We start from the raw sequence: 18345 nt of genomic DNA, 5'->3' as shown, positions 1-18345 counted from the left end.
CTGACCATGGGTTGCTCATTAGAAATGCTGAACCCATAGGGTGATGTAGTGATTGAAGATAAGGCTGTTAGAGGAGGAAGGTGACTGAGTGAAGCAGGTAGTAAATAAAGGGATGCCATGAAAGCATAACATATAGAGCAATGCTATTACAGGAGCCAATTGCAACAATGTTTCCAGTAATTTGTCCTTTTAATTGAGGAGAAATGGTTGTAAAGAAAATAAGTTTAGCCGGCTTTGGCAGGGGTGATCTCTAGGCATAGAGAGAAATTAGTTGAGGGCACATGTGTTTCTTGATGGGGGAATGCTTCATCCATTGCTGGAGGGTTAGGTGTCTGGATTTCAGTCATCCAAGAGATTAGTTTTGTGAAAGGGACCAGTTTTAGTAATTTGTTTCAGCTGATGTGGGCAAATAAGGTTTAAAGGCTTTTTGCTGTAATTCCCCATGATTCTAGCATGTTTACCATTCTGATTTGGAAGTGATTATGGATCAGCTTTATTTGTCATGTGTGTCAAAACGTACAGTGAAATGTGTTGATTGTGTTAAAGTCAAATCAGTGAGACCACACTTCCTGTATGCCTACAACTCACTAACTCTTTGGAACGTGGGAGGAAACCGGAATGCCCAAAATATTAACACAGGAGATACTGCAGATGCTGGAAATCCAAAGCAACGCGCACAAAAGGCTGGGGGAACTCAGGAGATCAGGCAGCATCTGTGGAGAGGAATAAACAGGCAGTGTTTTGCTCTGAAACTGGAAAAGAAGGGAGAAGATGCCAGAATATGATGCTGGAGGAGGGGATGGTGCGGAAGCGATAACAGATGCATTGGTCCTGATCTTTCAAGAATCATTTAATTCTGGCATGGTCCCGGCGGACTGGTAAAGATTGCAGATACCACTCCACTCTTTAAGAAGTGTTGAAGGCAAAGAAAGGAAATTATAGGCCAGTTATCTTAACTTCATTGGTTGGGAAAGTGTTGAAGTCTATTATTATGGGTGTGTATTCGGGGTACTTGGAGACTAATGATAAAAATAAGTCAAAGCGTGGTTTCTGTAAAGGGAAATCTTGCCTGACAAGTTTTTTAGAATTCTTCAAGGAAGTAACAAGCAGGTGAACAAGGGAGAAAATCATGGATGTCATTTACTTGGATTTTCAGAAGGCATTTGATAAAGTGCCACACATGGGACTGCTTAACAAGATGAACTCCTATGGCATTACAGGAAAGATACTGGCATGGATAGGGGAATGGCTGACAGGCAAGAGGCAGCGAGTGGGAATAAAGGGGGCCTTTTCTGCTTGTCTGCCAATGACTAGTGGTGTTCCTCAGGGGTCAGTATTGAGACCACGACTTTTCACATTGTTTGTCAATGATTTGGATAATAGAACTGAATGCTTTGTGGCAAAGTTTGAAGATGATCTAAAGATAGATGGAGGGGTAGGTAGTGCTGAGGAGGCAATGTGATTGCAGCAGGACTTAGACAAATTGGAAGAATGGGCAAAAAGGTGGCAGGTGAAATATAGTATTGGGAAATGTCTGATAATGCATTTTGATAAGAGAAACAATAGTGCAGACTAGTATCTAAATGGAGAGAGAATTCAAACACCAGGGGTGTCGATGGATTTAGGAGTCCTTGTGCAAGACTCCAAGAAGGTTAATTTGGAGGTTGGGTCTGTGGTAAAGAAGGCAAATGTAATGTTGGCACTTATTTCAAGGGGAAATAGAATATAAAGGCAAGAAGATAATGCTAGTCAGGCTGCACTTGGAGTATTAACAACAGTTTTGGGCCCCATATCTCAGAAAAGAAGTAGTGTCATTGGAGAGAGTCCAGAGAAGGTTCACAAGGATGATTCCAGGAATGAAGGGGTTAACATAAGAGTATTTGGCAGCTTTGGGACTGTACTCACTGAAATTTAGAAGAATGCGTGGGGATGTCATTGAAACCTACAAAATGTTAAAAGGTGTAGTAAAGGTGGATGTGGAGAGGATGTTTCCTATGGTGGGGTATCCAGAGCTAGAGGGCAGAGCATTAAAATTGAAGGGCGACCTTTTAGAACATAGGTAAGGAGGAATTTTTTTAGTCAGATATAGTGAATCTGTGGAATGCTGAGCCACAGACTGTAGTAGAGGCCAAGTCTGTGGTATATTTAAGGTGGGCAGTTGTGTAGCTTGATTAGTAAGGGTGTGAAAGAATATGTTGAGAAGGCAGGTGTATGCAGTTGAGTATGATCTAGGATCAGCCATGATGGAATGGTGGAGCAGACTCGATGGGCTGAATGACATAATTCTGCTCCTGTGTTTTATAAGAAGGGACACAACTTAGAAAGTGATAGCTGAAGCCAGATGGGTGAAGGAGGGGGATTGAAGCAAAATGCCAGGAGGAGATGTGTGGAAGTGGTAAAGGGTTGGAGAAGAAATCTGATAGGAGAGGAGAGTGGACCATGGGAGACATGGGAAGGAAGAGGGACAACGGGGAGAGTAGATAGGCAGGTGTGAAGTGGAGATAAGCGGGGAGCCAGAGTGGGAAATAGAAGAAGAGGGAGGAGGAAAAATGACTAGAAATGGGAGAAATTAGTGTTCAATGTCAAGATCATTTCTTGGCCCTTAATTTGTCTCTACCACACAAAAAAAGACTGAATGTTTTTCCGAAGATTATGGTTATTTAGTGGTTTTAAAAATAGAATTTGAGTTTGCTAATCCTTTATGTCGTGATGACATTTAAATCTTTGGAGCACAGCAATTGTTATGTTCTTGGGGAATAATTAAAATTTTTTGTTTTGCTTTGCAATGGTTAATTGGATCTTTTTCTCCAGTTGCATATTGATTTTTCTGGAGTATTTTAAGAGGAATTTGAAGGCTGTATTCTATTTTTCCTACAGGCTGTAGTTGTAACAGATGGAGAACGGATATTGGGACTTGGAGACCTGGGAGTTTATGGCATGGGAATACCAGTAGGAAAGCTGTGCCTGTACACGACATGTGCTGGAATTGATCCGCGGGGATGCCTTCCTGTCTGTATCGACGTCGGTACTGATAATGAGGTAATTCCACCGAGCACTAAAGAATGATGCATTCCAAGTATCACAAATGTCTATTTTAGCAACGAGATTAAAACGTGTATTCTATAATTGGAAAGACGTATGCCTGCCTAGAACAGTTGGAAAATTTGGAAGCTTGATTGATCACTGAACTTGGCAATATACTTGCAGACATTTTGGCTCTAATCGAGAAGCCATGATCGGAGCAGTCAAAAAAAAGTGTGATTGCAATTTGTCAGTAAAGAACCCATTGAAAGGTAAAAATTTGTTGGTGGAGACAGCATAGGAAGTTAAATTAAGAGATGGCTATTAATTTTGCAGTGCCTGTGCTAAATTCAAACTGATTTTGTTGACTTTGTTTCTTGCTTTGCATCTGCTGCTTTACTTTGAATTAATTGTATCTGCAAAATATGCCTGGTTCTGTTACTTATCCAAAGGATACTACTTAGAATCAGAGTCAAGTTTAATATCACTGGTGTATATTATAAAATGTGTTGTTTTGCAATACATAATTTTTTTAAAAAATTACGATTAGAAATATATGTAAAAATATGTGCAAAAAGAGAGCAAAAAAAAGAGTGAGGTATTGTGCATTATCTATTTGGAAAAAACATGATAGTGATGGGGAAGAAGTTGTTCCAAAATTGTTGAGTGTGTGTCTTCGGGCTCCTGTACCGCCTCTTTGATGTTAGCAATGATAAGAGTGCATGTCCTGGGTGAGGGGATCCTTAATGATGGATGCTGCCTTTTTTGAGGCATCACGTGGATGGTGAGGAGGTTTGTGCCCATGATGGGGCTGGCTGAATTTACAACCCTCTGAGGCTTTTTGCAATCCTGTTCAGTGTTCCCTCCATAGCAGCTGGTGATACAACCAGTCAGAATGCTCTTCATGGTACATCTGTAGAAATTTGTTAGAGTCTTGGTGACATACCAAGTCTCCTCAAACTCTGCAAATTCAGCTAATCTCTCTGACTTTGGGAGGAAGAAATGAGAGTTAAATTCTGTTGCAGGCAATGTCATGTCTAGTTGTTGACCATGTCTGCATTAAACAGATGATAAACTAAGGTGCATTTAATTTGTGCATTTTCTGGGAAGTCCAATGGAATAAGTAACATTTGTGGTTTATATCTTTACAGACTTAAAGTTTGTTTGTTTTCCAGACTCTATTGAAAGATCCATTTTATATGGGTCTTTACCAGAGAAGAGATCGCTCGCACAATTATGATGAACTCATTGATGAGTTTATGGAAGCAATTGTGAATAAGTAAGTAATCTATAAAAAGATAAAAGATTAGCTTTATTTGACATATGTACATACAGAGAAACCTACAATTAAACAATTAAACCTACAATTTGTTTGCATCAAATTGAATTAATAAAGATTGTGCTAGGCAGGCCACAATTGTTGCCATGCCTCCTTCGCCAACATAGTATGCCTATAATTTATTAACCCTAACTGTATGTCTTTGGAATGTAGGAGAAAACCCATGCAGTTATAGAGAGAATATATAAACTGCTAATATGCAGCGGCAAGTAAAGCCCTCCACCCATTGAGCATATCTACACTGAGCATCCATCATTAAGGATGGGAACCAGTATGACAGAGCTGAGGATGAGCCAGTAGGTTTACAAGCAGATGATGGATGTAACATGAATGTAAGGAAGGACAGACCAATAATTGGATAGAAATGCAGACAAAGCAAAGAGTTAAATTATACCACAGAGGCAAAATTCAAAAGAGTGAAGAACGCAGGACTGAAGGTGCTGTATTTAAATGCACATAGCAATCGGAATAAGGTAGACGAACTCATGGCGCAATTAGAAATTGGTCAGTATGACGTTTTGGGCATCACTGAGTTGTGGCTGAAAGAAGGCCATAGTTGGGAGCTTAACATCAAAATATTGAAAGGACAGTCCGGAAGGCATAAGCAGTGGTGAGGCTCTGTTGGTAAGAGATGGAATTACATCTTTAGAAAGAGGTGACATAGATCAGAGAACATTGAATCTTTGTTGGTGGAGTTAAAAAATTGCAAGGGTAAAAACACCATTATAAGCCTCCAAATAGTAGCCTAGCTGTGGGGTTGAGATTGCAAAGGAAACTGGTAAAGGCATGTAATAAGGGTAATGACACAATTGTAATGGGAGACTTCAATGTGCAAGGGGATTGGGAAATTCAGGTTGGTGTCAGATTGCAAGAGAGGGAATTGGTTGAATGCCTAGGAGAAGGCTTTTTAGAGCAGCTTGTGCTTGAGTCTACTAGGGGAAAGGCTGTCTGAGATTGGGTGTTGTGTAATTACCCAGATCTTATTAGGGAGCTTAACATAAAGGAACCCTTAGGAGGCGATGATCATAATATGATTGAATTGGTACTGCAATTTGAGACGGAGTAGCATAAGTCACATGTATCAATATTGCAATGGAATAAAGGGAATTACAGGGGCATGAGAGAGGAGCTTGCCCAGGAGGATACTGGCGGGGATGACAACAAAGCAGAGATGGCTGAAGTTTTGGAATAGTTCACAAGGTACAGGGTAGATATGTCCCACAGAGGAAGAAGTTCTCAAATGGCAGGGGTACGCAACTGTGGCTGACAAAAGAAGCTAAGGACTGCATAAAAGCCAAGGACATAAAAGGTAGCAAAAGTGAGTGCGAAGCTGGATGATTTGCAGATCTAACAAAAGGCAAAAGAAAAAAGCTATAAGAAGAGAAAAGATGAAAAACGAGGGCAGACTACCAATAAAATAAAGCAGGATATCAAAAGTTTTTTCAGATCTATGAAGATTAAAAGGGAGGTGAGAGTCGATATTGGACCACTGGAAAATAATGCAGGTGATGTAGTTAATGCAGTGAGATAAAGAAATGTCAGCTGAATTTAATGGGTACTTTGATCTGTCTTCAACGTGGACGACACTAGCAGTGTGCCAGAGGTCTGTGAGTGTCAGGGAGCATGAGTCAGTGCCATTGCTATCAGAAAGGAAAATGTGCTCGTCAAACTCAAAGGTCTTGAGGTGGATCAGTCACCTGGACCAGATGGTCTGCATCCCAGAGTCCTGAGAGAGGTTGCTGAGGAGATAATGGATAAATTGGTCATGATCTTTCAGGAATCACTTGATTCCGGCGTGATCCCGGGGCACTGGAAGATTGCAAATATCACTCCACTCTTTAAGAAGGGAGGAAAACAAAAGAAAGGAAATTATAGGCCAGTTAACCTAACCTCAGTAGTTGGAAAAGTGTTGGAGTTTATTATTAAGGATGAGGTTTCGGGGTACTTGGAGACTAATGATAAAGTAAGTCAAAGTCAACATGGTTTCTGCAAGGGGAAATCTTTCCTGACAAACCTGTTTGTTCTTTGAGGAAGTAACAAGCGGGGTGCACAAAGGAGAGGTAATGGATGTCATTTACTTGGATTTTTAGAAGGCATTTAATAAGGTGCCACACATGAGAGTGCTTAACAAGATTAAAATTCTATGGCGTTACAGGAAACATACTGGCTTGGATAGCAGAATGGTTGATGGTCAGGTGGAAGTGAGTGGGAATTAAAGGAACCTTTTCTGCCAATGAATGTTGTGTTCATCAGGGGTCAATATTGGGACTGTTACTTTTTACATTGTCAATGATTTAGATAATGGATGGCTTTCTGGCAAAGTTTGCAGATGATATGAAGATATGTGGAAGGGCTGGTCGTGCTGAGGAAGCAATGTGATTGCAGCAGGACATGGACAAATTGGAAGAATGGGCAAAAAAGTGGCAGATGGAATACAATGTTGGGAAATGTATGATAATACATTTTGGTAAAAGGAACAATAGTGCAGCCTATCATCTAAATGGAAAGAAGGTTCAAACATCAGAGGTGTAGAGGGTCTTGGGAGTCCTCATGCAAGACCAGAAGGTTAATTTACAGGTTGAGTCTGTGGTAAAGAAGGCAAATGCAATATTGTCATTTATTTCGAGGAGAGTAGAATATAAAAGCAAGGAGATAATGCTGAGGCTTTATAAGACACTAGACAGGCTGCGCTTGGAGTATTGTTAACAGTTTTGGGCCCCATATCTCAAAAAGGATGTATAGTCATTGGAGAGAGTCCAGAGGAGATTCATGAGGATGATCCCAGGAAAGAAGGGATTAACATTTGAGGAGCATTTGGCACCTTTGGGCCTGTGCTCACTAGAATTTAGAAGAATGTAGGAGGATCTCATTGAAACCTACTGAATGTTGAATGGACTAGATAGGGTGGATGTGGAGTGGAGATTTCCTGTCGTGGGAGTATACAGAACTAGAGGACCCAGCCTCAAAATTGAGGGAGCAACCCTTTAGAACAGAGTTAAGGAGGATTTTTTTAGCTGGAGAGTAGTAAATACATAGAATGCCCTGCCACAGACTGCTAGAGGTGAAGTCCGTAGGTATATTTAAATCGGAAGTTGATAGTTTCCTGATTGGTCAGGGCATCAAAGGATATATGCTGAGAAGGCAGGTGTATGGGGTTGAGTGGGATCCAGGATAAGCCATGATGGAATGACAGAATAGACTCAATGGGCTGAATGGCCTAATTCCACTCCATGCCTCGTGGTCTTCTGGTCGTAAGTACAATCCAGGCCGTGCTCTCTTCTCGCTGCTGCCATCAGGAAGAAGGTACTGTAGCCTCAGGACCCACACCACCAGGCTCAACCATCAGGTTCCTGAACCAGAGTGGATAACTTCATTCAACTTCACTTGCCCCATCACTTAACCATACCAAAAACAAGTGGTGGCATCATATATGATGCGACCTGTGTGGTGCTGGGGAGTGTATTGGTTTCATGGCCTGGAGGAAGAAGCTGTTTCCTATCCTAACATTTCTTGTCCTAATGCAATTTTAGTCTTATGCTTGGTGGTAGAGAGTAATTGAAATAATCTTGAACTCTCTCAAGGAAGCTGTTTGTTATTAACAACCTTTACTCAAATTTTCTGAAGTGAATTTTCCTTTAATTTTTTAAAGTTGTGTATTAATTGGTTATTGAATCATATAGTGTCATTGTAAAGTTATTCATTTATATCAAGAAAGGAGGATAGTACAATAATTGAGAGAAAAGACAGTGAGTACACAACTTGTTATGTATCTGTCCAACTGTTACAGGGGCTGCTTTTTAAAAAAATATATACTGTTAATTTTCTTAATCCTTTTGAGAATGAATTTAAGTTATACGATTTAAATTACTTGGGCAAGATTTTGTAGCATAGCAGATATGACCCCAGGAATATGAAGAGCGTTTGATGGTTCTGGGCCTGTATTCGACAGAGTTTGGAAGAATGAAGAAGATCTCATTGAAAGCTATTAAATATTGAAAAGCCTAGAGTGGATGTGGAGAGGATGTTTTCCTTTAGTGGGAGAGTCCAGGACCAGAGGCCACAGCCTCAGAAAAGAACGTCTATTCAAAACATAGATGAGGAGGAATTTCTTTAGCCAGAGGGTAGTGAATCTGTGCAATTCGTTGCCACAAGGCTGAGGAGGTGGAATCATTGGTATATTTGATGCAGATGCTGATGGGTTCTTGATTAGTCATAGCATCAGAGGTTAGGAGAGAAAGCAGGAGAATGAGGTTGACAAAAGAGAATAAATATGGAATGGTGGAGCAGACCAATGGGCTGGATGTCTTATTTATGGACCATTGCTGGGGCACTGGTGATATTTATTTGTATAAATTCCATCCTCGCTTTCATGTGTTGGATCTTATGATTCCCTTATCACCTAATGTTCAGTATAATGAGAGCTGTTGCCCTCCCCTCTTTTCTTGGCTGCTTATTACCATCAAGAAATCTCCAAACTATTAAGAACTGTGCCACCAAACAGGGCGGAAGGAGTGAGAGTGAAATTCTGTTGCACATAATGGCATCCCTGGGTTTGTTGAGCTTACTTGGTTTGGTTTAAGCAGATCACAGGAGTGGTAGTATGGTAGTGTAAAATTTAGCATATCACTTTGCAGCGCCAGTAACCTGGGTTTACTTCCTGCTGCTGTCTGTCAGGAGTTTGTATGTTCTCCCAGTGTCCTTTGGGTGCTCCGGTTTCTTTCCACGTTCCTAAGGCACACAGTATGGGATAGTGGTTAATTTGTCATATGGTGTCATTGTGTGGTGTGGGGTCATTGGGCCAGGAAGGCTTTTCCCGTGCTATATCTCTGAGTAAATCATCAATGGTTCATCTAATTTGTGCATTTCCATGGATGTCCAGCGGAAAAGCACAAACTAAATACATTTATATCGAATTTGAACTCCCTCTACATTCAGTAGGAGATGGGGTGTTCTGCGGGGTTCAGAGAGTCCTGGCGGTGGCCCCTACTTACCATGTGGGTTAAGATGCTTCCCTGAGCCCATCATTACCCTGCTGACCAAAGGTGTTGTTTGTCCCTTTCTCTCAAATGCCAGCCATAAGACATACAGTAGGAGCCAAATCAGACCATTCACCCATCGTCTGCTCCATCATTTAATTTCGTGTGTGTGTGTGTGCGTGCGCCCCTTAACTCCTGGTGGTATCATCGAGGCACCGTCATGACGAGCTTTTTGCACCGATCTTTTTGGTGTGCTCGTTGTACGGCGTGTCTTGGGCATCTGAAACCTGGCGGAGCCCATCCCTCTCCAGGTATTTTTTTATTGTGGCTGATTTATTATCCCTCTAACTGCATTCTCCCATAACCTTTGACACCTTTATGCTTATTGCTGTTTGGATGGAACCACGTGGCGCAACAAACCTAATGATGTTCTGGGGCAGCCTGCACGTGTTGCCACACATTCCAGTGCCAAGATAGCGTGCCCACAATGTATTTAATTATTTTTAAATGTTATTTAGAGATACGGTGTGGAACAGGCCCTTCCAGTCCAATGAGCCATGCTGTCAGCAACCCACCTATTTAGCACAAGCCTAATCATAGGATAATTTACCATGATTGGTACATCTTTGGAATGTGGGAGGAAACTGGAGCACCCAGAGGAAGCCCATGCACTCGCGGAGAAGACGAACAAACACCCTACAAAGCACGCTGGGATTGAATTCCGACATCCTGAGCTGTCATAGTGTCAAGCTAACCAGCATGATACCACGGCATCTCTGGCTGAACAATGTTCAGCAAAACAACAATAAAACAATAGCAAGACAGGCACCTTTCTTTCCTCCTGCCCACCACCTCACTCACAGAGAGAGAGAAGCCACCTCCAGTATCTTGTCTGTACTCTCAGACTGCCAGGTATCAGATCTCTCATCTTTGAGCCTCTGATTCGTAAACAGCGTGGGTTTTCTCCAAATCATCAGTTTCCTTCCACATCCCAAACACTTAAACGATAAGACTGTAAGACATTGGAGCAGATTTGGGCCATTCAGCCCATTGAATAAGGCCATTCAGCTCTGCCATTCCATCATGGCTCATTTGTAATCACTTTGAACACCTTTCTCCTGTCTTCTCCCTGTAACCTTTGGTGTCCTTAAAAATCGAGAACCAATCAACCTCAATGACTTGGCCTCCACAGCTTGCCTGTGGCAATGAATTCCACAGATTCACCGCTCAGGCAGACTGTCTACACCAGCAAAGAACAAGGGTTTGTATCAGGTTTCAGCACAGCAGTTTTGGGAGTTGAGTGGGATACTAGTATAAGTCTAAACTTTAACAGCCTTTGAAATTTTCTGCTGCTTCCCTACTGGCTCTAAGTTTTTCTGTCATGTTGTACTTACTAACATATACAGTATAAGCAGGCTCTAACAATGCTACGTACTTAAATCTCTTAAGAGACTTAAACCTTTTAATTAATATTTAAAAAAAATTTTAGTTTTAATTTAGTTTTTTAATTTTTAATTTTCAAATACTTCCATGACCTCCTTCCCACAACCCTTCTAAGATATTTAGCCTCCAATCTGATGGCACGGACATCGAATTCTCTGATTTCCAATAATTTCTCCCCCCTTCCTCTTTTCTTCCATTGTCATTCTGGTTCCCCTCTTCTTCTCTCCTGCCTATCACCTCTCTCCTTCCCTTTCTCCCATGGTCCACTCTCCTCTCCTATCTATCAACCTTTCCACCTATAATGTCCCAGCTTCTCACTTCCCTTCTATGTTGTACTCCTTCCGTCCCTCCTTACTCTGGCTTCTTTTCCCATCCTTCCCAGCCCTAATGAAAGGTCTTGGCCCAAAACATGGCCTGTTCATTCCCCTCCATATTTGCTGCTTGACCTGCTGAGTTTCTCCAGCATTTTGTGCATATTATTCAGGATATCTACCATGTGCAGAATATCTTGTGTTTAAGATATATAGGTACCTCTTTCTAGTCACTGGCACATCTCAGTTTTGCCAACTTCGAACTGCTGAAACTGAATTTTGGAATACCCCCTGTAAATCTGCCCTATCTCTCTTTGTTTCCGTATTTTAATTGTCTTCTTCAAACCTACTATTTTTAATTATATTTTGGTCATCTTACACAACTGGATAATTTGTTGTTGAATTTTGCTTCATTACATCCCTATCAAGTTTTTTCGAACACTTTGAAATATCAAAACCATTGTAAAAATGTAAGATGGATTTTGCTGTCAAGAAACTTAATACATAATTATCTATGTTAAAACAGGTATGGTCGTGATACCCTTATTCAATTTGAAGATTTTGGGAATCACAATGCCTTCAGGTTTTTGAGGAAATACAAAGATAAATATTGTACATTCAATGATGATATTCAAGGTGAGTTTCTAACAATTATGATCATACCAACAAAAAATAAATTGGATAAAATAGTTGTTATCTGACAAATTTCAGGGCACATCTTAGTCTAATATTGTTAGAGAATGTACAAACTATGTATAGACAGTGGCAGAATTAAACTCAGGTTGCTGGCGATGTAGTAATGTTACTCTAACTGCTATATTATCATGCCACCCGAAAAATATCTGAGAGAGCAAGTTGCAGGCAAATAAGGAAATGGGATCACTCCCTGTGAATGAGCATGAACCCAATAGACCAATTGGCCTCCTGTGGTATTTTAAGTACAGTTAATGATTGCCTAATTAGTGATAATTGGAACTAAAGTTAGTGATAGGAGTGGGAGTTTGTCTCACTCCCATTAGGCGGAAGGCTGCATAGGTAGCATCCATGCCAGGACCACCAAACTCATAAACAATTAATTTCCCCAGTCAGGGTGATCTACACTTTCACCCATCAGCCCACCCTTGCACACCCCAACCACCTCTCCTTTATCATTTCCTGTCAGAAAATCCTGTGTCTAGTGTCACTTTATGGACATACAATCAATCTATGTATATAAGCTATCTTGTGTATTTATTTTTATTGTGTTCTTTATCTTGGTGTTTCTTAGTACTGCATTAGATCCAGAGCGACAATTATTTCATTCTCTTTTACACTTGAGTACTGGAAATGATATAAAAATCTTGAATTTTGAATCAACCTAATTGAAATAAAGGTGGGCTTTTGCACTCGTTTTCTGAACCCTTAGTGTCTAAGTGTGCACATGGGGCCTCCAGGCTTTTGAACTTAATTAATTAATTAATTGTACTCTGAAATGAGAGATCAAGTTATCTGAAGAACCAATATCCATGTTGGATTTCACTGGATACATGGGCATTAAAAGCAAAAGGCAAAGAAACTATAGACTAATATTTCTTAATGAAACGAGGTCCTGAGTTAGTTTATTAGGATTTTCAAAGGGCAGGTATATCTTGTTAAAACCAAAAGACTGCGGACACAGAATTAAAAACAGAAAATAGTGGAAATATTCAGTAAGTTAGGCGGCATCAAGGATCAACTTCATTCACATGTTTTAGGACTTAGCTATAGTGTATTGGTCAAGGCACAACAAGCAACAAAAACAACATTCAAAAATTATAAAGAATTATATAAAAAATGTTAGAAGTTAAAGTACAGATATGGAATAAAATGTGCAGAAATGCATAAATACCAGCATCAGTAGAAAAAAGAACAAAATCAATGTGTAGATAAATGATTTGCATCTGAGCTACAAATATGACCGAAAGGGTGGGTTGAGAGTAGGGGAAGGTAAGTAGAAACACTATAAGGAGGTGCATAATATCAAAATTCAGCAAAGATACCTTGGAAATTGATGAATACGAGGAGGAAGTCAAGAATAGGAATGTTAGAAGAGAGATGTGTAATGAGACTGATTGGCATTTCACTCATTTGGTCCCAGGGAACATCAGTACGTAGGCTGGTAGGTAGATGTCGATAACTGACAAATTATTATGGGCAATAATATGGTCCAATCTCTCCACTGCCAGTGATAATATCTGAAAATAGAACACTTTTGAAAGAATTTGTTTATTAAGTTCAAAGTCAAACTAAACAACAAAACAACATTTCTGCAGACACAGTACATAAAGTAATATTTCCACAAATAACTTAATAAATAATTAGGTGTACTTAGGACACAAGTTTAAAAAGTAAACAGTATAATGCTACAGATGCTTTATACTTCATAAGAGAACAATTTTACATGGATTTTGGACAGTTGGACAAATGGGATGTCTTGCCATAGCATTACAAGGATTCTGCACTGTAATAATATCATGAAAGTGAAATAATCTCTCTTCAGAATCAGGTTTAATATCATTAGGATATGTATGAATTTTTTTTTGCGGCAGCAATACATTGCAATACAGAACAATGTTTTTTTAAAAAAATTACAGTAAGAAATGTGTTTTAAAAAGTTAAATTAAATAGGTCATACAAAAAGAGCAAAAAATATTGAGGTAGTGTTCAGTACTATGCAAAAGTGTTAGGGATGTGACATCTGAGGATAAACCTGATTCTGATATGGGTTTCTATTGTGGAGTGGAAAGGGGGCAGGGAGAGGGGAATCTTAGTTGGGAGAGGGGAGGGAGCATGGAAGCGCTGGAGAGACATTCTGTAATCAATAAACCAATTGTTTGGAATCAAGTGACCTTAACTAGTATCTAATTGCTAGTTGTGTCTACACCCGTGCCAGCCCACGCCCTGGCATTCCTTCTCTGCCACCTGTTGCATACCCCTCCCACAGTATAGTAATAAACTGTTCCTAAAGCCTTGAGTGTGTGTCTTCAGGCTCCTGTACCACCTCAACGGTAGCAATGAGAAGAGCGTGATCACATCCTTCATGATGAATGCTGCTTTTTTTTTGAGGCATTACCTTTGAAGATGTCCTTGGTGCTGGGGAGGCTAGTGCCATTGATGGAGCTGACTGAGTTTGCAGCTTTCTATAGCTTTTTTCAATCCTGTGTAGTCATTTCTCTTACCAGATGATGATATAAACGGTCTGAATGCTCCTCACAGTATAACTGTAGAAAGTTGCGAGTCTATCTTTGAGTACAGTACCCGCAAGAAAATGAATCTTAGGATAGTATGAGGTTACATTTATGTACTTTGATAATCAAATTTACTTTGAATTTTCATTTAAAAGTTACTTTATTTTTATTATTGAATCATAGCTATGAGCCATGGTTTGTATTCCTCTGTATATTGTAAGATTATCAACCGTGATATAGTGAATGAATTTTAGTCTTCTGAAATACATTTGGAATGGAAGAGAATATTATATTCCTGGATAGGAATAGTCATCCTGACAAGTCAGTAGAAAATGAGAACTGCTGAAAGCGTTCAAACAAATTAACTCAAGTTTAACAACTGTGTATTTTGTAAAGATTAAGAAATTTTTAATTTGATTAAGAATCTGGAGTACTCAATATATTTTTCTCTTATTAATAAAATTCTAAATTCTTGTAGTAATTTTGGTTTTGAGTGTTAACTATATTAACAGCATAAGATGAACTTTTGAGTGTTCGAGTGTTCAATATCCACTTTAAAGTGTGCTTTTTTCCCTCTTTGATTAACACCTAGTTGTGTTTTTATAATATACAGGCACGGCATCAGTAGCACTTGCAGGATTATTGTCAGCTCAGAGAGTAATTAACAAACCAATCACTGAGCACCGATATCTGTTTCTTGGAGCTGGGGAGGTGAGACATTGTAACCTATCTTTTTCATCATTTTTTTTTAATATTATGGGTAAATTTTCCAGCATCTGCAGAATCTCTTGTGTTTCTCAAATACCTTTCTGAATTCCAAACACTTCATGTCCATTGGTATTCCTCACCCACTGATTTTTTTCAGGTGTAACTTGTCTAATTCTTGTACACCCTTTAATGATGTCCTATCATTTTATACAGTAATGCATTTACTACGTAAATCACAGAAACTCTACTTATTTATGAAAAACTTTGGCTTAACAAAATCTAATAGTTCCTTTTTTGCATCCTTCATAAAACATTGAGCACCATCATTGACTCCAAGAAGACAAATATTCACACATTATTCAGTTTACTAAATCTGACTTATTATACTTGATTAAATTCGGCATGGCATCACCTTTATTTGTTCAGCAATTATATTTCAATAACCAACTATTTTGAACACCAGGATTTTCATTATCTTGCTGTGATGAGCTAGTATTTTCCAATTGCCAGAAAAAAAGTTATTAGAAAACTCCTATTTGCTGCATAACAGCATTTCTTGGCAAAAAAAGGTTAATTTTTTAACATGGATTATCATTTTTCAGCTATTAATTGTTGGAGATTTAAATAATGTTTTATTTCTATCTCTTACTGTATGTAATTTTGAATTAGACTGTTTAATTGTTACTTTCTTTGCATCTTAACAAATTACCTGTTCGTATTTTTATGATGCCACAGTATGCATATGCAGTTGTTTAGTGTGTCCCCAAGTGGTTAAATTTAGATGATTCTAGAGGCTCTCTTGTTTTGAATGATTTAAATAGGGGCTATCTGTATGATTCACTCTTAACTGCAAGTTTGAATGGAATATTTCTTATCTGTGGGGTACGTAAAGAGCTGATCGCAAGGCTCTGCCATCTTTTTTTGCTTCTTTTCTCCCTTTTACTACCTTCTGCTCATGTTACTGAATGTTTTCAATTTTCTTTGTTCTATTAATAAAAAATCATGAAGCAACAAGCTTTGTGCCTCTTTCCTGACTTCCAAAAGACCTTGAAACAAAAATATTGTAATCCAAAACCTCCTACACAGTCTGTAACTCTCCATTTCTCTTACATCCATATGCCTACACAAGAGTCTCTTAAACTTCCCTGTTTTTCAGCCCCTACCATCACCCCTCGCAATGCATACCAGGCACTTACTACTTTGTGAAAAAAAACTGCCTCTGATATACCCCCTATATTTTTTTCCAATCACCTTGGATCTGTAGATAATATGAATAGAGAACAGTCTGCAATTCTCACTTTCAGTTTCATATTAATGATTAATGAAAGGTTCCTTCATGATCATTTTGGTAAGTGTTAATAAAACAAAGACAATTGAAAACGTTTAGTAACAGTAGGATTTTCCAACAGTAGTATCTGTCCTTCCAAACGATTTCATGTTCTTCTACTAAGTTTGTTGTCCATTTCCAATTTTCCTTCTTTCTCCAAAACTCCTGCACTCTCAAGAAAATGGCTACTTCCCCCATCCATCCATCAGGAGTGTCCCGGGGCATTCTTATTGGTCAAAATGTTAACAAGACAAATCCTGTTGGCTAATGCAACACGTCTAACTTATCAATCAATTGAATTACTTGATTGTAAATTATAATTAAAGGTACACATTGCATTTTGAGAAGGTCTATAGAAAGTAAAACACCCAACAGCATAACTGTATAATACAACAAAGCATGATCGTAAACCTGGGTATTACACTTGGAATTAAAAAAATCAGAATCCAACAATATTTCGGCTTTTTATTAACTATTCTTAATTGTCATTTTCTGATTTGCATCCTGCAGGGCTTAAGTTTAAAAATCAGGTTAATGAGTAAGCATGTGTCCCTGACCCATGTTGCATGGAAATCAGTTTCCAGTATTAGGATATGGTACAACACACACAAGTCTGTAGGCTTGTTGAAGTCCAACAGATAAAATGAAGCCATTCCTTCAACTAATTACAAAATCCAGCTCAGTATCTCTTTGTACAGAAGACTTAATCTTAATGATGTATCTTTCAACTATTAACATTTGTTCTGACAGAATATAGGTTTACATACTTATTACAACCGGTCATTTTACAGTTTTTGAACAGATAGAGTGGATCCTGATTAATTGAGACACATGAGGGCTAGTACATTTTGGCCCAATTAAGCGGCTGCCCAATTATTTAAATGTAAAAAAGAACATATCACAACACTGTCAGTGCTATTAAACTATTAGTTCTAAATAATTGTCAATTGAGGAAATGATCCATTGTACGTTGCCATGTTCTCTTTGTAAATGAATGAAATCAGAACTGACACGTAGTATAGATACAGTCATCACACAATCCTTTTGACAATTGCATCCTCCAAATCTTCATTTTCATTGTAACATTGTTGATACCTTCAAATTCTTCATAGTTTCTAACTTGTTAAAGTAGAAAATCTGTTTTTTTCACTCTTGGCTGTTTCCCGCATTTCCAAGCCTGAATGCTTAAAATTGCAGTGAACAAAACAGATCTGAATTGAATAGCTGCTTATTTCTCTCCAACCATCAGTGACAAAAATCACTACTTTTTCAACACAAGCACACGCAACTGATGCTATTTAAAAACTGTTTACGCTAAGCATGGTGTCTAACAACCAGGCAGATCCATGGGACTGATATTGATTAGAATGATGTGGACAAGTGTGAGATATTGCACTTCGGAAGGTCAAACCAAGGTAGAACATACAAGGTAAATGGTAGGACACTGAGGAGTGCAGCAGAACAGAGGGATCTGGGAATACAGATACAAAATTCCCTAAAAGTGGCGTCACAAGTAGATAGGGTCATAAAGAGAGCTTTTGGTACATTGGCCTTTATAAATCAAAGTATTGAGTATAAGAGTTGGAATGTAATGGTGAGGTTGTATAAGACATTGGTGAGACCGAATTTGGAGTATTGTGTGCAGTTTTGGTCACCTAATTACAGGAAGGATAGTAATAAGGTTGAAAGAGTGCAGAGAAGGTTTGCAGGGAATGTTGCTAGGACTTGAGAAACTGAGTTACAGAGAAAGGTGAATAGGTTAGGACTTTATTCTCTGGAGCATAGGAGAATGAGGGGTGATTTGATAGAGGTGTATAAAATTATGATGGGTATAGACAGAATGAATGCAAGCAGGCTTTTTCCACTGACGCTTGGGGAGAAAAAAAAAACAATGGTCATGGGTTAAGGGTGAAGGGGGAAAAGTTTAAAGGGAACATGTTGGGGGGGGGCTTCTTCATGCAGAGAGTGGTGGGAGTGTGGAATGAGCTGCCAGATGAAGTGGTGAATGTGGGCT

At 39.1% G+C, this 18345-nt stretch overlaps 1 protein-coding gene across 1 annotated transcript in view; it reads left to right on the top strand.

The window, feature by feature from the left end:
• Positions 1-18345, top strand: part of me2 (malic enzyme 2, NAD(+)-dependent, mitochondrial) — a 97453-nt gene that overhangs the window by 49039 nt on the left and 30069 nt on the right. The window contains exons 6-9 of the mRNA XM_059989726.1: positions 2878-3039; positions 4197-4300; positions 11617-11726; positions 14910-15007. Coding sequence (XP_059845709.1) covers positions 2878-3039; positions 4197-4300; positions 11617-11726; positions 14910-15007 — 474 coding nt within the window. The remainder of the gene's footprint in view (positions 1-2877; positions 3040-4196; positions 4301-11616; positions 11727-14909; positions 15008-18345) is intronic.

This window comes from Hypanus sabinus, chromosome 14 (assembly GCF_030144855.1).
Source record: "Hypanus sabinus isolate sHypSab1 chromosome 14, sHypSab1.hap1, whole genome shotgun sequence".
Classification (NCBI taxonomy): Eukaryota; Metazoa; Chordata; class Chondrichthyes; order Myliobatiformes; family Dasyatidae; genus Hypanus; species Hypanus sabinus.
This window is presented reverse-complemented; position numbering and strand designations above follow the sequence as displayed.